Source organism: Crocodylus porosus, unplaced genomic scaffold, assembly GCF_001723895.1.
Source record: "Crocodylus porosus isolate Cpor-Errol unplaced genomic scaffold, CroPor_comp1, whole genome shotgun sequence".
Taxonomy (NCBI): Eukaryota; Metazoa; Chordata; order Crocodylia; family Crocodylidae; genus Crocodylus; species Crocodylus porosus.
Window position 1 is genome coordinate 99,917,863 of NW_017728931.1, and position 24,530 is coordinate 99,942,392.

General features: G+C 39.7%; 1 protein-coding gene across 1 annotated transcript in view; it reads right to left on the minus strand.

Annotated features, from left to right (window-relative positions):
- Positions 1-7,879: 7,879 nt before the first annotated feature.
- Positions 7,880-24,530, minus strand: part of ASZ1 (ankyrin repeat, SAM and basic leucine zipper domain containing 1) — a 54,293-nt gene continuing 37,642 nt past the window's right edge. Inside the window, exons 7-13 of the mRNA XM_019543423.1 lie at positions 22,700-22,824; positions 21,489-21,564; positions 21,054-21,110; positions 20,020-20,132; positions 11,285-11,390; positions 10,547-10,660; positions 7,880-8,317 (exon numbers count right to left, since the gene is read on the minus strand). Of these exons, the coding sequence (XP_019398968.1) occupies positions 8,165-8,317; positions 10,547-10,660; positions 11,285-11,390; positions 20,020-20,132; positions 21,054-21,110; positions 21,489-21,564; positions 22,700-22,824 (744 nt within the window). The 3' untranslated portion in view covers positions 7,880-8,164. The remainder of the gene's footprint in view (positions 8,318-10,546; positions 10,661-11,284; positions 11,391-20,019; positions 20,133-21,053; positions 21,111-21,488; positions 21,565-22,699; positions 22,825-24,530) is intronic.

The following is a 24,530-nucleotide window of genomic DNA, read 5'->3' on the forward strand; positions in this document are numbered from 1 at the left end:
GCCGGCCCGGGGGCTGCGCGGAGCGCCCGGGGCTCTGGACACCGCCCCTCGCAGCCCTGCTCCGCCCCCGCGTGCGGCTGCAGCCAGGAGCTTCCTCCGCGCGCGCGGCGCGACGGGACGGGGCAGCCCCAGGGCCTCACAGCTCCCCGGCCTCGTGCTCCGACCGCCGCCCAGCCGCACTTCTCCTCCGGGGCCGCCCCTGTCCTCACGCCTGCAGGAGCTGGGGAGGGCCTGGGCCTTGGGCCAAACCCCGGCCTACCTGTCTTCACGAGCGCTGCAGTATCCTCGGGGGCGGTGGCCTCACGCTTCCTGGGTCACTTTTCTTGCGCCTCCAAGTCCCTTCCTCTCGTTGAAGATCAGTGCGTGGCTGTTTTGGCTCGGCCTGGAGTTTGAAATAGGAGGAAGTTGCTTCGGTCTGGCACAAAGCTCTTCAAGTCACCTTTACCAGCATCTGCTGAAGCAATTTTCAGTGGCATTCATGGCTATTTCCTTTTTCATCAGTGCAACAGAGGAGAATGGGAGCTTGTTTGACACTAGCTGTCTCACTAGAAGTACCTATAGCTCACCATTGTTTCCCATGGAGGCCGTCTCTATGACCAGGACAGTCTTCCAGCAAACAGCAAAGTCACCTATGAGTCTGTAGATGATGCAGGTGGCCCAAGATCTGCCTGTTCAACAGCAAATAGATCCTGGTGCTATCAGGTCACAGGTCCTTCCTTTTTGTCTCTGGTCTGTCCATGAATTGAGCTTTGCTTGAAAAATGATCAATGACACCATTGGGGGAAATTCAGTCCTCCAGGTCTCTTAATATCACATTCTTTCCAGTTGGCCTTCACTAGGTGTCTTTCACTTTTTTGCCCACCTTTAGAGTCAGGAATATCAGTGAGTGAGTTGGAGTAGACAGAGAACCTGTTTTGGGAGATGGTTGTCCAACAATGACAGGTCCCGTCCAATAGAGCTTGTGCCATATAAACATAGCTTCAATGCTGGTGGTGGTTACTTGTTAGTGCTGGCACTCATCCATTCATTTTCTGTTCTTCTATTTGATATGAAGGATTTTCTAAAGACATTGCCAATGGGAACATTCCAAAGTTTTCAGATGTTTCTGGTATGTCGTCTGTATCTATTCTACACCCATACAACAGGGTAGGGATGACAACAACCTGGTAGACAGGTTTGAGATCCTGTACCCTGTTTGGCCCTGTTTAGTTACAATCATGTCTCACTAAAAGTAACCATAGTTCACTGTAAAGACAAAGTCTACATCTACCCCTTTGTGAATTACAAGCATCTATAATGATGATAAGCTACCCTTTCCCTTTCCTAGCGGTAGGAGCCACATTTCAGTGAATAAAAGTTCGGAGTCACCTAAAGGTGCAGCTATGCCTCTGGGGGAATTTTCTTTAAGACTTAAGCTATGTCTACACACAATGCAATACTGCAGAGATACCCAAGCTACCTGAGGCTGATAGGATCTTTTTATTATTCTGATTGTATTTTTAAGGTATGTAAGGGTGCCTAAGGAATACAGACAGACACACTTTTCCATGCACACAATTAAAATAAAATTGTATCTGAGTAGCTCCTCCCCTCTTAAGTTCTGGTGTTAAAATACAAAAGCCTTGTTTGGTATGACAAAAAAACATCCATTTTAAAGATACTTGGGATGCTGTGTCTAGCTCCCTATCGCTCTACATTTCCAAAAACCAGTACCCTTTTAGTTAAGTGACTTGATAAGGATTCCGGTACTTCCCATCCTAATATTTTAAAATCTGGTCTACAATCTAATGTCACCGGTCACATCGTGAAAGAAACTAGTTAGACCATTATTTGACTTGCTGTTCAATCTTTTCCCACCAGGAAGATCCTCAAGTATACATTCAGCAGGATGCAAAATTTTTGTATAGAAAACGTATTAATAAAGAACCAATATTGTACCATATCCAACACATCCTTGTTTTTTCCACTTCCCATCTTTACAACATTTCTCATGCTCTATGTATTAAATGCTCTCTCTATACACCTAAAGCTTACTGTGCCAGGATTCACTTTTGTAACTTTGAATCTTCAAAACCTGAGACAAAAACAGTGCTAATGTATTCAACAGCCTCTCACTTTAAGGTTTAGAATCTTTATTTAAAATATAAATATTTGAATTATTTATAACTACTTCCATAACACACTGAGTATCTGCCAAAAGATCTTTATAATACTCATGATGTAGTCTCAAATGTGTGTTCTCTTGTTGATCTAATCACATATTTGTGTCTGCCTATGAATTTTATAAAACCTCTTTCAGCTAATAAATCTAAAAATGTGGAGGCTGGTTGCTGGCAAATATTGTCATTGATGGAATCAATACATCATTCTCAACTTTTCATTGTTTATAAAATGAAAAAATGGTTCCAGTGGTTCAAAAATTATGTTGTTAGTATTTTTCACCTGATTTTTAAAAGCCATCTTTGCTCTTCTATGTCGAAAGGATTTACTATTTCATCTGATAGGTAGCATACTGAATTGTGTGCAATGTGAGAAATTCAGTTTCAAATGGTTTATTATTTTGCTTATTTATTTAATAAAGTTAATCATAAGCCACAGTAAATCAAAAGCATTCAAACTAGTACTTTCATATCTTTACTGAGTAAAAATTATATTGTGTATTATGCAATTCTCACCTAACTAGTTTTGTTAAAAACCCAATAATTAATTTAAGATGTTTATTGGTAGGCCTGAAAACAAACCCTTTCTTCACCCCAATAGGTGTAAAAACTTCCTTTCACTGCCCCAATAATGTACCTCAGCGCAGGCCTGGATTGACTGTCTAATGATAAAGAGGAAGGCCATCCTGAATTCTCAGCTAAGACTAAAAATTGGTGGCAGTAGGTTAGTTAGCCCTGTTACGTGGACATTTACCTGCCGACAGACAGGCTAAGCCAACAAACAACTTACGGTTCCTAATAACATTTGGTTATAACTAAAGTGTGCTGGATTTGAAACAGCTGTTTAGCTGTAGAACACTCCATCTCTCATTACAAATCCCTTAAGCATCCAATACTTCCTTTAACATTTCTATGTATCTTTTAAATAATTATAGTGTGTCTTACTCTTGTCCCCCAAAAAGATAACGATTTCAAATAGAAATCTCCACAAAGAGACAGGTCACCTAGCTCTTCTCTAGATCAGTTACTTTTTGGCACCAGCACATGCTAGGAAAATACATGGCTACAAAATTCTGATTCAGTCATATAAATAGCATATTATCAGTCAGTACAATGCTTTTGATTTACTCAGACTTCCAAGTCTCAATTTACACTTCTGTAAAATGGGATACCACCTCACAGGGTTGTTGTGTAGCTTAAGGTAAGCAAAGCTCTTTAGCAATTTATCGCAAACCACCTTGCAAAGGTGTAAAATATTGCATTATTATTATTATTCTAGGAAAGTCATTTTCATTTTGATGACTTCCAGGGTAAGATCTCTCAGCAGGATTATTTTCATCTGAAATCACCCACAGTGAAACTAAATGGCTCAGAATTTCAGAACAGCATAGCCTAGAAGATAAATTTCCAAGTGGCCTCTTTTTTTTCTGCATCTTGTCCCTTTCTATTACAGGCATGTTTGAGAAGTGAATTTAGAATCAGCAATTGCAAGATAGAAAGATTAGCATGACATCACAAGGAGAGAATAAGTCCTGAAAGGCACAGTTTATGAGACAGTTTGAGAAGAGGAAATTAAACACAACTTCATGTGACAATGTGACAAAAGATCTAGATCAGTTTTAGTTTTCCTCTTAAAATTGTGTCTAATCTTCTCCCTTTCATTACAGTCCTTGTGATTCTGAACAGCTGATATTTCAGATAATCAACAGTGATTGTTCCAAGATTTTGGCTTCCCTTATCTAGCGTATCATAGTATGCACACACTTACACGTTTACATATACATACATATATACACATATATATATACACATATCACACACACATTCTGAGCAGCATAAAGAGCTGCAAAGAGAAGGGGACAGTACTATACTTATACTGCACCAGTATTTCTATTTACAATTATTAACATCATAATGAAATAAATCCAAAGTCCAACAGGGATTTATCCACATGGGGATTCCACAAGTAATAAATAATCACAAAGGTAATCTGAAGATTTATTTAAAAAGAAACATTTTTTCATCATTTCTTAGGAGTGCAATGAAAATAAAATCTCTCTTACAGACAGTGGTCATTTGGGGGTATTATATAACTGAAGTTGCCTAGCATCCTATTACTGCTTATGAAGTTATCTTCATAAGCAGGAAACTATAGCAATTAGCGTGCAAACTGAAAATAATTGCTCCTCTTAACTTTAGCTCTTTCTTATGTAGTTCCTGAAACTGTGTTCCTATCTAATTTAAAGAAAACCAGCCATTAAATAATCATTTGCTGTGCAAAATCTCTCTGTGAAGCCTGCAACAGATTTAAACGCACCTACAGTTCCAACCAGTGTAGTAGATTCAGCGTTTATGGCTGTCAACCCAATTTTCTAAGGTGTATCTGTATCAGGTAACAGGGCAATATCATGTTTTCTAACTTGGATGAAAGTAGGGTAGTTAAATGAAGACATCTGGAATTTATTTAAATTATTACTTTTCTGTTGACTTCATCTTTATAAAATAAGCTTAGTACAGAACTCATACCTATAATTGGTTTCTGTAAAAAATTATTTTATAACTTTAAGTACACAACATTTATCGATAAGCATGATTCTTTATATGTATTTTTCAGCAATGACATCATTCATGCTGTTATATTTAACAGGTTATAATACAAATACCAATAAAAACTATTTTCTGCAGTGGTTCTCTTTTTTAAATTGGTATATCTGAAGTTTAACATATAAAAGGTCTTTAAGAAATAAATATTCTTCCACAAACTTTGGAAAAAATATTTCTCATTTTAGTTACTGTGTTAGACAGCAATTAAATTTATTACTGAGAAAAAAAATTAATACTGGATTGCACCAGTGAAATTGAAATTAAGTTCTTGGCTTTTTTCCTGGTTCTACAAGTGACATTTTAGGCTCTCTGCACCTCTCAGTGGTTCAGTTGTACATCTATAAAGTAAAAAACAACCCATTTCTCCGAAAGATATTTTGAGATCTAGTTATTGTCTAAAACTGTCTGAGATCAAAAATGTGTGTGTATGTTTATAGTATTTTCCATATAAGATGCACTCAAAATAAAAAAAAGCCTTCTGCAGATTTCAATATTCCATCCATGTTTGAGAGAATGGTGATCACTTTTGATTAAGACAAAGATGTGGAGAACATCAGCATTTGGTTGTGACAAATCAGTTGGTAGCAAGACAGATTTGGTAGTACCTTGACTACATTATTAGCAAGAAAGGTAAAAGCAAATTTTTGACAATTTTTCACATTTCTATTTGTTCTTTTGTAACTACTGGGTGAAGTAACAGAAATATTACTGGTACAAGAAAAACTATTTCTGTGATAAAAGTGAGAACATTTTGAGAGCAAAATCCAGTAAAGTTCTTTCTTCAAACCTTGACAGTTAAAGCCACTGTTTTAAAGCTTCATGCACACCTTCATTTGTGCTGGCAGAGGAGAGCAAAAAAGCTGCTGAGTGGGTAAGTATATAAGGAAACTGTGGTACACGTCCTCCTCCCTGACGTCTAGAAATAAAAGTCTGCAGATTTAAGAAGAATCTAGGACATCAGGAGGTTGAGTAATTTAATTATAAAAAGAAGGGAACATAGGTTTCTAAGAAGATAGCTACAGAAGATTTGGTAAGAGAAAATGCTCAAAGCAGATTTCTTGTTGAACCACTGAAGCGCAAAGGGCTGCAATTTGGTGTCTATTTCCCTCCCTTCCCACTCCTTCTTGCAATCTAGGTTTGCTAAGCTGCATGTACCCATATTACCTAAACTGAAGGAACAACACTCCTGTTAGTCTTTCCATAGCTTTTACTTACAATCAGCGAAAAACTTTAGAAAGTGAATAGAGAGAGATACTTATCGCACAAGTCACTCATGAGGAATTAAACATTTACAGCATGCAGAATGCAGATATGGAGTTTCCGTAAAGGGCCACACCACGTACAAAAGTACGTCCAGATTTTCTGAACTTCCAGTGTTTAAATAATTTTCAGTGTTAGTTAATCTGTATCTGCTACTATTAACAAACACTGAATAAGCTAATGTAGGTCACTCTGCTAAAGGAGGGAATTTATTACACAAGTTTGGATAGCAGAGTTCAAGGGAAAATTCTTAATCCTCTATGATCTGTGTTAAATCAGTCTGCTAGAATTTTATTAACAACATCCATCTTTGTAATATACAAGTCTAGACATAAAAATTATATAGCAACTTTATATTCCATTCTCATGAGGTTTGCTCTAGTACTATTAATCTCAACCTTATTCAACAGGTAGTTGTATTTGTGACCCATATAAAACTTTACAATGAAGAACTACAAGTATTTTTTTCCAAAAAAGATATGGGGGGGGTCATTAAATATTTAAAGGACAGGATTATCATCTGTTCATTGTAGCTGTAACATTGGATATTGCCATATGAAAGTAGCTGCTGAGATGAGATAAATAGAGGTGATGGATCAAACCAATGCTTATGATTAAAGATTCAACAAGATCCCTAGAATAAAAGAGTGACCATAGCACATCTTCTTTTTTTTCCATGTGCAATGAAATGATACAGCTCTATAAAATAGTGACCAACACAGTTGTACTGCTGTCTTTAATATTCTGATTAAGGGTCCTGAGAAAAATAGATTTCACTACTGTTGTAAATAATAAACAGTATAACAAAGTATTTGAAGATGTGCCGTATTTACAAGTGGCAGCTAAATAAGAAAAAGAAATGAGTTTAAAAAAAGGGCACCTTTGTTTTATATAAAAATTAGCCAATTGCCCAACAAGGATGATGGGTGTGGTGGGGAAGGGGAGAGTGTGGGTGGGGACAGAGGACTGCGTAAGGCCCCCTCCCCTTACCTTCAGGGCTGGGCCTGGTCCCCCTTTCCTCTCCTCTGCCGTGCCCACCCACCCCATCCCCTCTGTCGTTGCAGGGCCGGGCCAGATCGGGCCTGACACCCCTCTCTGCCATTTTGGGGCAGCCCCTCCCCCAGCCGTTGCAGAGGCAGCCCGGTGCCCCCCCACCCCCCACTGCTGTTTCAGTGCCAGGCTAGGCTGGGCCCAGTGCGCACCCACCCCCACCCTGCCTGTTGTGGGGCTGGGCCAGGCGCAGAGCAAGCTCCCCCAGCCTGCCTGCCTCCCACTCCCATTTTGGGGCCAGGCCCACTTTTCTTCCCCATCTGCCAGGCCCGTGTCCACCTGCCTCCCCTTCCCATGAATGCCGGAGGGGGGGGGGCATGGACAGACAGAGCACCACCACCCAACATCCTGTGCCACTGCCGCACCACCCGCCTCCACTCTGTCCACTTCATTGCCATCGCCTCCTGAGAGTGGGAGGGAGGGGGTAGCTGCACTGGCCTCGCCCCCCTGCTCCTTCCCCTCTGTCCCTGCTGTCATGGCAACATCAGGGCCTGCTCTCCCCCCACACTGTGGCAGGACCGAGTCCATTCCCCGCATCCCCTCATGCCACCGCTGCAGGTCTAACACTGTTCACCACCCCCCTTGTCCCGCCACCACTGCCTCCAGCTCCTCCATGGAGCAGGGTAGGGAGGGGCAGGGGCTGAGGCCAGCTGTGCTGGCCCCATCCCCTCTCTCCCTGTTGTCATGGCAGGAGGCTGCACACTCTTGGAGCAGTCTGATTGGGTGTCTTGGCAGCCAATCAGAGTGTGAATAAAGCATGACGAACAGACAGACTATGGCATTTATAATGTTAGACTTAATCTAAATGTTTTCCAGGTTTTATTTGTAAATTTATAAGCTATAACAAAATTTAAAGTAGATTTTCAAAGAAAACTTTTTAAAGAAAGCTGGATCGAATCTGCAATGTAATTTCTTTCTAACTTTCAAGTACTGATAATTATAAAATTTAAACTCTTCAAAAATGAAACTATGAAGACTATGGTAACAGGTTCTTGTCAGGTTCTTCAAGTATCTTCTCACGTTATAAATACAAGTTGTAGTTCTATCCAGTGAACAGATAACATATTTCAGAACAAAATGTTTGTTAAAAATTAGGTTTTCCTTAAGGTTACTTTGGTTATAAGTAAGAGAATTCCAAATCCAAACAGGGTTACTGCTCCCTTTTTTATTAATCTATTCTTCCATGTGGGTGTTCTTTCTAGGAGTTGCACACGACTCGGGTCATTCTTTTGTCCATTTTGAAACTAATAATTTAATGAAAAATAATTAACATGTTAGTGTCAGAGACTCAATAAAATACACTAAACCCTACTTTGGGTTTACATCAGTTTTACACACACACACACACACACACACACACACACACACACACACTCATTTTGTTTTGCTCTCTTTTTAATTGGGGCCTGATGTTTCAGCTCAAGTCTACCACAAAGCTTCTACTGAACTCGGTGTGAGCAGGTCTTTATCTTATCTAGTGCTCAGCAAGTTATCACATAAATAGTAAAAACCAAAATGGCAGCAACTTGCCATAAATAAACAGAATTCCTTAAGAGATTTAAAACTGCCAACACAATTGTTGAAAAAAATATCCTGCACCATATGGGTTAGTAATTATTATACTGTAACAGCAAACTTAGCAATAATCACGTTATATCAGGACTATGTAATCATAAGAGGCATAATTTGTAACGCACACAAACACTCACACAATTATAACATCATTATATAATTAGTTATATTTAGTTCAATGACTCCCCTGTAATAGAAACGCAGTAAGCTGAGATTGCCCCTTTTCTGAGAGGCTAGGGGCTGTATGCCGCTGTGCTGTGCACTACAAAGCTCACTTGCTCTCCACCACAGATTCACCAGTTGTACCACTCAACCCCTAGGGGTGGAGGCAGCAAGTGGAAGATGGAGGAGGAGGAGAGTCCAAAGACTATGGTGACAGCAGGAGAGGAAGCAGCACCCAGAGTTAACCTCTTTCAGGCTAGAGGTGACCCACCAATTGGACAGTCCTGCAGTAAGCATACAGGAAAATTGGGGTAAAAGTGCTGACTTTACTGAGAATACCAAGGGCTTGTGTCATTGACTTCACTGGGGTCAGGTGAATCCCCCCACAAGAATATTACAGTTATAAAACTGGTTAAAGAATTTTATACTTTAGTTGATAGTTCTTTATTTAATGAAGTCTAGAAGAAAATGATTAAAGAGTTTACCTGGAATTTATCTATACTAATTATATTTACTGGATTAAAAAATATCATTTAACTTACTTAATATCACTTTTCACACTTACATGTTTACTCACTTTGCCTCTGTCAACAGTGAAGCTCCCAATAAAACACAAAGGTATGTTTTAAGGTTACAAGGATGTTATTCAGAACAATAATCATGGATAGCACATATAATGTAATGATTATTTTTGCAGTGTAACTGTAAGAAGAGTATGTTTCTAACATGTTAGAACGTGAGAACGAAACTTTTTAAAAATGCATCCAAAGGCTGTGGTACAAGAATGCCTGAAGTTTGACATACATAAAAGTGCTATGACCTCCTTTTATGCTTACAAGTACAAATAGCCTAACTGTAACTGTTCATTTGCATACGCAATCACCACGTTTACATAAAATTAACTATTACATACATAAATGTAGGCACACAAATGCCTAACAGTTCTTTGCAACAACCTCAAACCCGCTATATAAAAAATAGGAATCAAACATATTAAGAAAAAGCTGCTACAGACATGTAAATTTACCTAAACTACAGGAAATAATATTAATAGTATATCCATGGACTGACTTCCACATGGCTTCATTCAGCAACAGATTCCTTTCTGACACTGATGCTCCATTTACTGAATCCCAGCACAGTCATTCCTTTTACAAGCCTATTACTTAGAGCGACCCTGTCTGACAGGAGCTTGTCATTGTGTTGGTTTGAGAGTGACTGATGTGGTGCTAACATCTAGCCTTGACCTCTCCCACCCTCTTCTTTTGTCACCTCTGCACATTTATCTAGGTTGCCTCCTATTCCATCTCCAAAAGAACCTTAATATCTTTTTCATGAAGAGTCAGTTTATCCAGATGATACTTTCACATTGACAGAAGGATGTTTATAGTTGTGTGGTTTTCAAGGAACCCAAGGATATTCCCTCATTTTGGGTTGCATTTCTCTCTGCTTTTCAATTTAAAAAAAAAGATAAGCAAAAAGATGAAAAGTAGTTCTAGCTTCCTATGATATCTATCAACACTGCCTTCAAACTGTATGGATGAATCACCAGTGGGTGATGTAAGAACAGTTACTGCACTTCTCAACCCCAAATTTCTATTGCCTCCACAGCAACCTATGCCAACTTGGAAGGAAGTGACCAAACTAGTCTTTAAAGATCTTCTCTGTGGCAGCAGGTACAGAATTTGTTAAATGAAATGAGTCTATGGCATTTCAAATATATTCAAACATATACCCACCTTTTGCATAAGGTCCTTCAGTTTACTAACTTCTTCACCCAAATCTTCAACACTGCAGACCAAGTCCTCACAAACTTTAGAGAAGCTCTGGGGTGGACCCCACTCCAGTACAATCTATTAAAAGTTTACAGAGTTACTCAAAATCTAGAACAATTCTGACCTAGAACAACTGCAATTAAAACATGAACACGAGGCAAGGATTTCTGTGGATGTTATCTTTTACTGGGGTCAATACTATGGTTGGGATAGACTTAGACAAGCTTTCAAACATAATGCATTCTTCTACTCCACTGATTTTCAATCTTCTGAAGTAACAGAACCTTTTCGTATCACTGTTTTTGCCATGGAACCCCTACCCAACCATGGCAGTGATCCATTAGAAGATCACCCATAAAAATCCTTATCTTTCACATATTTCCTAGACTATCATGGCTACCACATCACTCCAACACTACCAAAACATTTCTGTAATGTATTTATAACCTTTATACACTATGACATTGGGGAAACCAAGGTGACATACTTTGGAAGCTTACAAAGCTTAAGGGGTTTTTTTTCTTTGTTTTTTAAAGAATATTGCAACTTAAAGTGAGTTTCAAAATAACACTACAAAAGAATGACAGACACTTATCTGAACTAGGCAATACTATAAAAGTAAAAAAAGACTATAATCTTTATTCATATTTTCCATTTAGAGGCTAAACTAATGAATACCCCGGGTGCATCTTTGTTAGATACCTTGTGAGAGTTTGAGGGTAACTGGGTGATGATAGACTGCACAGCAGCTGTAAGGTGACCACACTGTCTATTCAGTTTCAGAAGAAAAGTGACGAACTCATCACCACTGTAAAAAAACAAACAAACAAACAGAAGTTATTCTAATGTTAATTATAAAAAATGTCCTGCAAATTAATAAAACCATTATTACTCTTCTAATTCCAATGTATTGGTTAGGAAACTGGGTATGCAATTTAATTAAGAAATAACATTTTTAAAAGTTAACTTACTGTGGAGCTCTACATACACTACATTTCAAAAAACTTATTTTTCTCCACCAAAAGATCTTAAGATAGAGTTGCATAGAACAACATACTCATTAAAAATGTCTGAAATTATAACAGTGTTGTTTGAACAAAAAATTGTCAAAATGCTTAGTTTACTTTCTTTCCGATGGCACCATTGGAATTAAGTTTATGGTCATATTTACATGAATTAAGTTTATGGCCCTATTAGACACTAAAATTGCAATATAATTGTCTCTGTAGAATGTAGATCTTGAAACCCAGAGTTTAACAAAACCTGAAAAAAAGAAGTCTCAAGTCTATTTTATGTAGGAGATACTTTTGATATGAGGCTTGTACATTCAAGCAGCATGCGGAACTGAACTTTGCTTTGTACTTGGTGCCTGGGTACTCTGACCAATGTTTGGTAGTAAACAGAATGGACTGAGGTGTTCAGCCAGAAAAGCAGCTGGATGAAGCGATGAGTAAAGCCAACTTAGGCCTTGCATTTCACACTCTTTTTCAAAATGGATTTTGGAAGGTATTACGTTCTCCAATTTGAAGATTATCTTATGCTCGGTAGCATATAACTACGAAGGGAGCGGGGCAGCTGCCCTGGATGCCAACTTAGAATTGCCCCACCCACCACAGGAGCCTTTGCTATGGCAGGTGCAGACCCATGCCATCCAGACATAGAAGCCTGGCAGCCCTGTGCTCAAGTCTATGGGGCTGCAGCTGAGGGGCAGGCTTGATGCATACTGGCTGCACCAGACCTGCAACACAGCCTCCCTGCTGGCTGTCCCTGGTGCCCTGTTCATCCCCTGCTTCCCCCTCCCACCAAATACTCTACTGGAGTCTCAGTTGGATGGAGGCCTGCCAGGTCTGAGAAAGGCTGTGGTAGAAGGGTTGGGAGCATGTGTGTCCCAGGTGAGGTGATCAGGATCCAAGAGGAAAATTTCCCACCAAGGTTGTCAGGTCCCTCACTTGATGTAGGAAAGAAAAGGCCAGCTACCACCACAGGAAGGGCTCACCAGCAAAGACCAGATGCTGAAGGCTTTACAGGTAAGAAGGCAGGCACCCTGCTCACCAGGTCAATTGGTCCCTGACCCACCTTGTTGGTGGGCAGGCAGAGGACAGCCCTCTGAAGTCAGCAGTGCCCGCTCCAGAAGGATTCCAGAAGTTTCTAGGGCCTTTTCAGCAAAGTCCTTGGTTGATGCAGGATGACACACCTGTGCCACAGAGCAGCAGCTGCCAGGTTGCCAGGAGTGGCTGGGCAGGAGCCAGAGTCACCACATAGTTTTGACCTCAGCATCCTTAATATGGTCTTTCCAGTTCTTTGCCAGATAGGCTGATAGGACTAGAAAAATGGCCAGGGCTTTGAAGCCATCGCGGCACCAGGGCAGGCTCCATGCAGGTCTGGGGACTAAGCACTGGCACAGAGAAGCAACAGAAAAAGCATGTCAGTTTTGGCTCCTTTGACATGGGCTGAGGAAGTGTGCTCATAGGCCTGCTGACACTTGATCAGGGACTGGACATCGCCCTCAATGTTCACAAAAACAGCCATATCACTGGCATACGCTATCACTGTAACTACAGGACCAACAGCTGCTTGTCAGGTGCCACTGCATCACTTGGAGCAGTGGCTCAATGGTTAGGGCATAGAGCATTCTGGAAGGGGGCAGCCCTGTTGGATACCCCTGCATGCAGGGAATGGAGCACATAGTGCTTCATTCACCAAGGAAGAGGGAGGCTACAAGAACACTTTAAGTCCTCTTCTGGTTACGACAGTTTTTGGGCCATGCTTTTCATAACTACAGCTTGTTGAATGCTGTATATATTGCTCTGGAATATTAGGATAGTCAGGTTCAGTGCTTTCCATGCTACTTTTGATGAAATTCACACCACCAAATAAATGCATTTATGAGAAATTCTGCCCACTCCTTTGTTGCTTTAGGTTTAAGGACCAAAGATATAGGTGGGTTACCCTCCTCCAAAGAGGAATTCTACATTAGCATCTCTAACACACAGTTTCCCCTGTGCATCAGTCCTCTTACCTTCTGGTTACCAAAAACTATGAATCCTAAGCAAATTTCACCAACAAATGAAACAGGATGAAAGGACGCCTGTTCAGATAAGGCAAATGGAATGTGGTACTGCTCAATTTCAAGCATATATGCTTCCAAGATCCAGTGGAAGTACAAAAATTTAAAGTCTCAAGTACAAATTATTGTGAAAATATATGTTTTTGTAAATATTAATGTCATATTTGTATACTGTTATTTGGTATTTCAAAGGATGTATTTTTAAACATGAACCAGCTTGGCAGTGGTTTCACTATCATCTTAAGTTCCCCAAAGTAATAACAATGTAGTCTGTGGTACAAAATATTGTGCGGTGCTAGAGAGAGGCAAGCAATATTTTTACAAAGGAAGTTGAAATTTCCAGCATTTCTCTTAAAAAATAATAATTTAAAATGAAAGAATTTTGTTTGCTTATTGATAGGAGTCAATGTAAAAACTATTAGCTAATATTATTTAGTATATTGCTATGACCCAAATGATTTAAAATGTTTTATAGAAAAATATTTTAAAGTAAATATTAGTATTTTGGATAAAAATTCTGTCATTAAATGAAGTGATCATAACCAGATACAGTCTGTAAGTTTCTCTTGCATGCTGAGCGCCCATCAAACAAGTCTATCATGAAGAATTCTTTTGACTTAAAAGATACATTTTATAGCTGGCTAGGATCAAATGACATCTGTGCTTTTTCACAAAGGAACACTAATTATTTTTGAAGCTCTCTGTTCATAATTTCTCACACAAAGTATGTTAAAGGCATGAAATGGAACAAAACAAAGGACAATTATTACCTTATTGTACTTCCTAAAAACATTCAAATATCAGGAATGACTATTAGAATGAATTACTGTACCAAGTGAAAAATTTAACATTTTCGGTCTTGTTGAATGCTTGGATATAAGATATACTCCATTGTGCTTTCAACAAGAGTTGGAATTTTCACAAAAAATACACAGTTCTTTAGAATATAGTTCCTAAACAGTGTGAAACACCTTTTGGGAGCTTATAATCAATCAGTTCAACATTTTCTACTGTTAGTTTTTCTATGACTTAATGACTAATTTTCCCTCCTTATAGAATGACTGAACAAATGTGAAGCAAAATCTTTACATAAACAGCATGTAAGCAGAGCCTATGATTTAGCCACAAGGTCAGATTCCTGGAATACATGTGTCTAACAGTTTTCTTTAAAAAAATATGCAACACTTCTAATAATTGAATTTGTGTCATATACCGTCTACCCAACAGCCTTCTATTAGTTCATTGTTTCTTATCACCCATGAAAACAGAAAACTGGAGTAAGATTTATAAACATAACAAATCATCTAAGAACACACAGTTCTATGCATTTCACATATTTAATACATTAAATAAAAAATACAGAGGAAACAGGTTATCTGTGTTTTAACCCCTTTTCACCCATTCAGTGGAATCCTTCCTGTTTATTTTCCATTAATTTCTCAGTCATATGTATATCTAAATTTCAGAATGATGTACATAAACAGATGCCTATTGGGAAAAAAAACGATGCACTTCTTCAGTTGGTTGTTTATATTCAATCTTTGTGGGGGGTACAGATAGGGGTGTACATGCATACACCCACACACACACACTCATCTCCTGCTTATAATGTACACTACATTAAGTTTTTCTTTAAAATTTTTCACATATTTCTCTTTCTAAAAAAGCAAAAAAGATGAAGACCTTTAACATTTTTCCCCTTTGTTGGGCTTTGGGTTACATTCCCATTTTCATTTTCACTGTATGTCACAGTAGCATCTTCTTCTTGGCTCTCCAGGATTTTCTCCCCTATCCATGGACAGATTAAAACTTTTTTTTAAATCCATTCTTAGTTTGGAGGCATCCTTCTTATGGTTTCTCTTCAATGATTGGGGTTGTGCACATCCTGTGAGTGTGTATGCCTCTATCCAGTGGACTCACTAGGTCGTTTTAATGTCTCAGGAAATCCCACACTCCTGGAAAATGTTCCATGTGTACATTTTTTTTTTTTTACTTCTAGGACACTCAAATCTCATCTCCAGATGCATCTCACAGTTAAATACAAGGGTTTCACCCCAATCCATCAACAAGAGATTCAGATGGGCATTTTGCAAACTGCATCAATGAGTGTTTTCAGAGGCCCTCCATTCCCTGCAATAGGGGAGGTCTCTCTGGACACCAGCTGTAGTTTACAGGTGTGCAATGGCACAAATTATATCATACCAGTGGGTTCTTCATATTATCACAACTAGATAAGCCATCCAAGTGCTTTCCTCCTTGTCTGTTTTCAGGGACCCTTCACGTAATTTTGTTACAGAAAAAGGTACCTACCCTGTTATGACAGGGGCAATGGGAATGGGGTCTACAGTAATTATTTCCTAGTTCTGAAGGAGGGTGGGGGTGGGGACAATGCATCTGGGACTTAAGGCAACTTGATAACTTTAATTCGCAAACTCAAGTCCAAAAGAATCATGTTAGTGACCATCAGCCCATTTCTGAAGGAGGGTGACTGGTTTGCATCTCTCAAGTTACAGGACACTTATTTCCATAATGCTATCAGATCCATACACACAAAACCTTTTATTTTCAGCAGATCAGAATCATCACCAGTATAATGTCCTCTCATTCAGCCTCTCAGTGATCCTGAGTTTCAGCTTTCTCTGAGTTGCAGCCGAGCATCTCAGACAGTAAGGACTTGCTGCTTAGTCTTTCCTGGATGATTAGCAGGTTAGAGTCAAGAGTTAGAGAGCACGAAATACTAGAATCCAGCTCTTCCCCTATGTGGGGGGACTGTGGGTCGTTCCCTCCCATCCCACAGGTGTAATCAGCTCCTGTGCAGACATTCAAGTCAATAAGACTCACTTTGACAGCAAGGGTCTACCCCTGACAGGATATTTTTCAGTCCCTACAAGAATGAATCCTGATGGTTGAAAATTACCCAAAAATAATGGTAAAAAGCAATTTCTAGATGCTTGGTTATGTGGCTACCTGAACCTTTGTGATACCAAGGATCAAACATCACCTCAGGAAGGTGAAAATTGCAAACTGTGGAAGCACTCTCCATGAAGGAGAAATCCCCTTATATCAGTTGAAAAATAACTGGTTTATATGGTCCAGTCTTCACTTAAATGACAGAAGAACCAGGCTCAATATGCATTAAAGCTTGCATAGGCCCTTTCTCCCCCAGTACCTATCCATGGCCCTCATCATGGGTGCCTGTCTGTCAGGATGAAGTGTCCACATTGGTGAGCTCCAGGTACAGGGTCTTTGGATACAGTAAGACTCTATATTCATATGTTGGAATTCAGGGCAGCATGCAGAACTTGCCTTCCTCCACCAAATTGAGGATTGTGACAAATCAATACTGACAACAATAACATGACGCTCAATATCAACAGGGAGAGTGGTGCAAATTGTTTCTTCGTATGCAACAAAATAGTGCACCAATGGTAGTGCTGCATCTGTCATCATCTCACAGACCTTTCTGCAATGTACCTCCCTAGTCTCACCAGGCTTATTCCCTTAAGCAACAAGTGGGTGGGAAAACAAGAGGTTGGTTCTTTAATCCAGCTCTGAGAAACTCACTGAAGAAATCCTGCAGTCTTACTGGCTGTCTTCTATGTGATGATTTGGAATAGCTTAACATAATTTATTAATTGCAGTTTGAAATTCTGGATATTTAATTGGGCTACAAGCTCCATTTTGACTGGGAAACTAGACTGCTTTCTTTCTCATTTATGTCTTTAGATGGAATTCCAAGGGGTGGAATGAAGGAGAATTTAAGTCTCGGAGTCATCATATTCAAATGGAAGTCCCTACTGCAAAAGGGGGGGCTAAAATAAGAAAGCCAATCCACCCAGGCAGGTAACTATCTAACAGATGACAGCAAGAACAAAATGGAAGTATCCACTGAGGTTGCTTGGTGAAGGTCACAGTAGAAGGAAGCTCAAATTTACAAAAGCTCAACTCTCAAATAATTTTTTTCTGAAGAAAGAGATCAGGAAACCAAAAACAGAAAGGTGGCTGCAGAAGCCAGATGACACACTGTACTCCTGAGAACTGAAAAGACTAAGGCTAGGTACAGACATTACACTTAATGGACTTTAAGTATGCAGAAAGTGCTTTACAGCTGTAACAGAACAGGTGTTCATGGCACATAGGGTGCTTTAAAAATGGCAGATCCCGCTCCAAGTTAACCCTGGATGGCTGTATAGTAACCTAAAGTGCTTTCTGTCATAGTTTCATAGTTCTGGGGTCAGAAGGGACCTGAGTAGACCATCTAGTCTGGCCCCCTGCCATGGCAGGAAAGAGTACTGGGGTCAAACGACCCCAGCAAGGTGTACATCTAGCCTCCTCTTAAAGACCCCCAGGGAAGGAGCCTGCACCACTTCTCTTGGAAGTTGGTTCCAGATCCTAGCCGTCCTGACCATGAAGTAGCGCCTCCTGATATCTAGCTTAAATCTACCCTCTGCCACCTTGTGACTGTTATTCCTGGTCACTCCTGGCAGTGCTCGGGGGAACAGGGACTTCCCCAGTTCTTGCTGGTCCCCTCTGACTAGTTTGTAACAGGCCACTAGATCGCCCCTCAGCCTTCTCTCCTGGAGGCTGAACAGGTTCAGGTCCTGTAGCCTCTCCTCATACGGCCTGCCCTGCTGCCCCATGATCATGCAAGTAGCCCTCCTCTGGACCCTCTCCATGTTGTCCACATCCCTCTTGAAGTGCAGCACCCAGAACTGGACGCAGTACTCCAGCTGCGACCTGACCAGTGCCGCATGGAGGGGGAGGATCACCTCTTTGGATCTCCTTGAGATGCATCTGTGGATGCCTGTCAAGGTACGGTTGGCCTTCCTGACTGCATCCCCACACTGCCAGCCCATGTTCATCTTGGAGTCAATGATGTCAAAGCACTTTATTGAATATCTGTTGCACATGTCATTGAGGGTTAACTTAAGGTGTTGCACAGGGCTGCACTCTAGCTTTGGGCAGAGATCATTTGTTCTGTCCAAGTGTAGTACTGGCCATGCCCCTCATCTGTCACTGACCCAAGTCAGTGACAGCCTCTGATCCCAACCTGGATGGTGGGACAGAGTAAAGTTCAATGAGTTGAGTGCTTCAGCCATGGTCTTTTTGAATGTCCATACTTAGCCTAAACGCTGTAAAGCACGGGTGTCAACCCCCCTGAATGTTTTTCTTCCTGGGAAACTTCCTTCGGCTTCACCACAATCCGGGCCTGCTTTTCAATCACGCTGGCGATTGCCTGGATCTCATCTTCTTTTTTCTCTTTGGCTTCAACAATCTGAGATTCAGACCATTTATTGACTATTTCCTTGCAAGCATCTTGTAATAGGTCTTCTTCCAGTACCCTAGGCTGGATCTTCCTGTACCCTAGGCTGGATCCAAACCACAGGAATCCTCGTGGGCTGGATCAGCAGCAGCAGAAACTGCAGATGGGGTGGTAGTGGGGTAAATGGCCACAGGCCAGGTGGCCACTTGCCAAACTGGAGACAGCAGGCCAAAGGACGAGTGAGGTTGTGTTTGCACAGTTCTTGCTTACTTCCTTGCAGCTGATGGCCATGTCCACTGGGGCCTTATATTGTGTGATAGGCCCACCTACTTCTTGCCATGCCACCACATTTCCTGGTCCATCTCAGCCACAGGGCTACCAATGGAGTGGTTCTGCAGACCAGAACCAGCCTGAAGGCCATATATAAATTGGCAAAGAAACTGATGCAAGGGATAGCACACAAGTATTTTTATGGTTCTGTTTGTATCTTCCCCTCCCTTGGCCTGTCTAAGAGAGCAATTTCTTCAGAACCCTTTTAAAGAATCTGCAAAGTTTGTGGATTAAACACCTGAATCAGTGTGGGTCTCTGGAGAGATGCACTGTAACCAGTCCCAGGAGCTCTGGGAAAGTGATCTTGGGATGTCAGAACTGGTCTTTAGGAGCCTCTACAGCAGCTAGACTAAAACCCCTTTTCCACAAAAGTGAATTACTGATAAAGAATGAATCACTGCTAGAGCTCACCCTGACAAAAGGAAGCTTAAAATGATACAGATTCAGTATGTCAGACCCAGTTGAGTAAGTGTACAGCAGGCAGAGCTTGGATAGACCAGTGATAACCTTTTGAGACACAGGAGAAAGATTTCCCATTCATGCAAGGAGGTGGCAACATCAAAGACAGTAACAAAAGCATAAACCATAAAAAACAAAAAACCATGCAACAGAAAACTGTATGCTGTTCACTGTTGTAACCCTAGTCCTTCACCTGACTATTCATTACTAAAAGCCGTCACAAGTTCTTAATTTAGGAATATGATGAATATGTGCTGTAACATTTAAAAAAATAACCATGTCTTTCTGCTGTAATAAACACTGCAAGATGACCTTTACCTGAATTCTAACTTCATCACTTCAGGCAACTCTCCAAATTTTAGTTCTTCTATCTGTAGCTCTTTAGCAGCCTCAAGGATTTTCTGTTGGTCTCTTGTATTTATAATTCCAAACTAAATTAAAAAGGCATTTTAAAATATAATTAATGATGAAGAACAGAGGAGAGAGGTTAAAATTACTGGAAATACATAAATGTAATTATTTACATAAAAAATTTCTGAGAAATTTCCACCACTAGAAATCTGTGTAGGAGAGGGTGTGGTACAGGTATTCAGCCTGCAGCTGCCTCCTTTGCCTTCCCTAAACTGGAAACATCTTGGTCTGGGGAAGGCATAGGGAGCAGAGGCTGCTCCATTCCTCCTGTTCTCAGGAAGGGGTGGAGCAGTGTGGAAAGACTCTCCATGCCCTCCCCCAACCAGGAAAACTGGTCTGAGGAAGTGCAGGGAACATTGCCCCTCCTGTCTATTCCCCAGACAAGGAACACCCCAGTCAGGGAAGAAGCAGCAATGGAACATTGTCCCCCACGCTTTCTCCAGACTAGTATATCTATGGTCATAGAAAGGCTTGGGGAGCCACAGCAGCTCAACTTCTCCTTAAGGTGTAATGGAAAGGTAGATGGGTCTTGGTTCTATTTCTGGTTTCATCAGCTCTAACCTTGGATACATAATGTATTGCCTAACACTCTGATTATTTTTTCAGTGGGCTTTTGAAGTTAAAGATTGCACACCTCTATTACCTCTAAAGTGGGGCTGAAGGTTCAATTTAGCCTCCAAAATTTTTATAACTGATAATACTGCAGAAAAGGGAAACATCCAAATTGCAGCTCAGCTCCCACACTGAATTAAGAAACTGGGAGCAGAAATTAACAAACTACTATTATCTTCATTTAAAAATTGCATAGATCTATGGCTATCCAAATAACCCAAAATAATATAGATGATTGAAGTAACAAACTTTTACCCTTCAAACTGCATATCAGTATCTAAACATAAAAGTAATGAAAATAAATGAAATTTCCCAAGTAGAATGCTGACCTGTGCAAAGTCATCTTTTCCCATGGTTAAAAGCTGCCTTATGGTTATATCTCTTTCCTGTATGAAATAAGTTTTCAGTTGTCAAATATGAACATTAAGAAGAAAAACTCAGGGAAAAAAACAGTTATACAAGTCATTTACCGAAGCAGTATTGTGAAGTTTCTCAAGTGAATTCATAATACACCGTTTTTAGCACAGAAATTTAGTTATAATTCCTAAAATTTAATCTGTAGTCTTCCAAAATACACCACATGAGAATAATAAAGGAGCACCTTAGAGATATGAAAGGTAGCATATCAGATGCATATTTCTGACTTATTTTTCAAAAAAAATATTAAAATGTAACTTAAGAAAGGTTTAAAGATGAAGTATGAAGCACATTTGATAATTTATAAATTGTTTTCCAAATATCCAATTTCACTGCATCAATCTTACCTTTAGTAACTCTGCCATGTGTTCTAGACCAAGACCATGTAAAAACACTTCCAGATCACCAAAAGCTGTATAGGAACTACATAACAATATTAAATGAGAAACAAAGGCGGTAGCACACTTGTTCTTAAAAAATTACTAAAAAAAATGTTTAAAACAATTCCAGTGGACACACATTTGCCAGTTAGGCTGTAAACAGATATCTCACTTTACACAGGCCTGACTGTCTTGATGTTGGACCAAGATCAAAACAGGCGTGGTACAATCATTTACACACGCTGCTCTTTCATGCCGTATTGCATTGCATCCTCCACCAGAAAGGAACATACAGCCTAGCCAGCCTGTACCAGGAAAAGCGCAATAACCTTAAAGAAGCACACAGTTGTGTCCTGGGGAAAAAAAATGTTTGCACGTTTTATTCTGCATACTTTAGAGGGACTTGAAACAGGAGAGTGAACTTGAACATCTGTAGGAGCCCAGGACAAAAGGCTTTCAGGGCATATGCAATGTCTATTTAAAGTCACCAAAGAGATACATTCACAGGAGTTTAGGGCTGGAAGGGACCTTGTGAGATCATCAGGTCCAGCCCCCCTGGGCAGGAAAGACAAATAACCCCAGCAAGGTGAGTGTCCAGTCTTCTTTTGAAGATCTCTCCCAAGCAAGGTACTTCAAGAGTTAGGCAAGGCCGCTCAAGAAAGTAATATCCCACAGATAGAAGTGAAGGCACAATTTAGTCAACTTTTGTAACTGGTGACAGTGTTCAAGAGGGAAAGAACAGCCATATTTAAATTGAAAAAAATCTTTAGTAATTCCTAATTTAAAACATCAAATGACTGCAAAGTTACAATTACAAAAATACCCCACTTACCCAGGACGGGACATACAGTACAAATACAGTCCGATCACCAGCCCCCCACCATGTAAGTTAGATATTTTATTTATTTTCAAAGTATAATATATTCTCTTGCTTAGCCCTTCAGAGTTACTGTTTTGATCAGAAGTCAAATGTAGAGTACAATACATTAAGTATGAGGCCAAATTTAAGATGGGTTTCTGTTTTTCAAAATGGGTTTCAATTCCATATTTTAGCATCACTGTATTAAGTCTGACTGTTAAAAATGTAACAATCATACTGATAAAAAAAACTATTAAAAAAACTGTGTATTCATTAAATAAAAAACAGGTTTTTTTGCATGACACAATTATTTCTTTACCTGACACTGTGACCTCTAGGTGCATCAGGGATTGCTTTCAGGAGTTTGTGTACAGCCTCTTCCTTAACTAGGCTCTGGAACCTTCCTTGCAAAGGATTTGCAGTCAAGGAAAGTAAACTAAAAAGCTGAAAAAGTCAGCGCAACAATTTAGCTAATATTCAAGAATAGATTTGCTTTATCGTGTCCTACTTATTTACATGGATATATGACTATTTAAATACAAAATGTAAATTCAAAAATATAAAATGAATGAAAATTTGCCAGGGTTAGGATAGGGAAGAATTAAAATAAATCCTCTTATCATTTGTGATAAAAGCAAAACATCTATAATAGAGGTGAGCCCACAGAGCTTTAATGTTCAAGAACATGAAGGCTAGTACACCCACCAAATTCCAGTACAGACTGTAAAGCTTCTGTATGTACAGGATGACTCAAGAAAACCATCCTGATTTGAAATTTAAAAGGCAGTATGAGGTCATAAGTTAACTAAAATCTAATATATTCTTTTGTTGGAAAACAAAAATTCTTCACTTGCAAGCGAGCAAACTTTCTTAAAAACAAAAGTGTGAATACACTTAACTTTTGTCTATAAATATTTAGTATAAATGAATATTAGTATACAAAAATAATAATTATTGACACTCAAATAAAATAATTTTTCAAATATTTTGTGGTCTAAGTTTGCACTTAGACCAAATTCATCTAAAAAAAACTTTAAATGACATGGCACCATTAAACAAGTTGCATCTCTACTTAGTATCCATTGTTCTCATCACTCAAATCTTTACACCAATATAAATTTCTAGTTGAAAATATTCTGCAGTAAAAAAGATCAACAACATTTTTTCTTTTTGTTTTGAAGGCAGCTTGGACAAAAAGCCACTTTTGCTAGCATGTGCAAGGAAAAAAGGACCCTGGTAATCAACTTCAATGATTCATTTACTCAGATCAATAATCCTTGGCTGTCACTGGATTCCAATTCTGGTTCCCTGCCCCTCCACTGCCTGACTTCAGGCAGCAGAGCAGAATACTTGCACTGAAACCCAAGCAACTCCCCCGAAGGTAGAGAAAGCTGGAGAGCCAGAAACTAAAAATAAAGAATTGGATGCCCACACTTGCAGCAGGATGGTCTATTTAACTGCAATAATGCTGTATGCTACCAAGTCTCAGAAAAATAATAAATAGCACAGCAGTAGACCCAGCAACTCAGCGGAACTCTAAAACGAGTGACAATTAAGAGCTGTCAGGAGCTAACAGTCAAATGTCGCTTCACCTTTTTATGTTTTCAAAGTTCTCTCTGTAAGAATAATGGCTGCAGATATGATTTTATAAAAATATGAAAGCTGCAATTCAAGAGTCTGCAGCTACAAAACACCCTACTGACTCAGAGCTTTTTCAAAGAGGAGAGTAAAAATTTGGTCCTGGATCTCACTGTCATTATGGTTCTTTATTCAAAAACACCATTTCCCCATTTCTTGCCATAAAAGAAGCTGAAAGACAAGTTTTGTGCCTCCTCTGGTTGAGTATAATTTTGGTTTTCCTCTTGCCCAACTGTCTCTTGTTGCTTCCACTGTCCCTTCTTCTAATGCTTAGGATGAAAGAATTAGGGAATAAATTTCAGATAAGTGAACAATGAGATACAAATATAGAGGGGTCTTCTGAGTTGGCATCACAGCACTGGGAGCTGGCAATACCTGTAACCTTGTTTTGGTCCTAAACAGTCCATAAATTATACCTGGTGGTTATCTCAAATGGTGTTAGAAATCTGTTTGCTCTTCAGTTTTTAGAAAAGGAAATTTTCCTGAAGCACTACAAGAGTGAAGAGTAGACT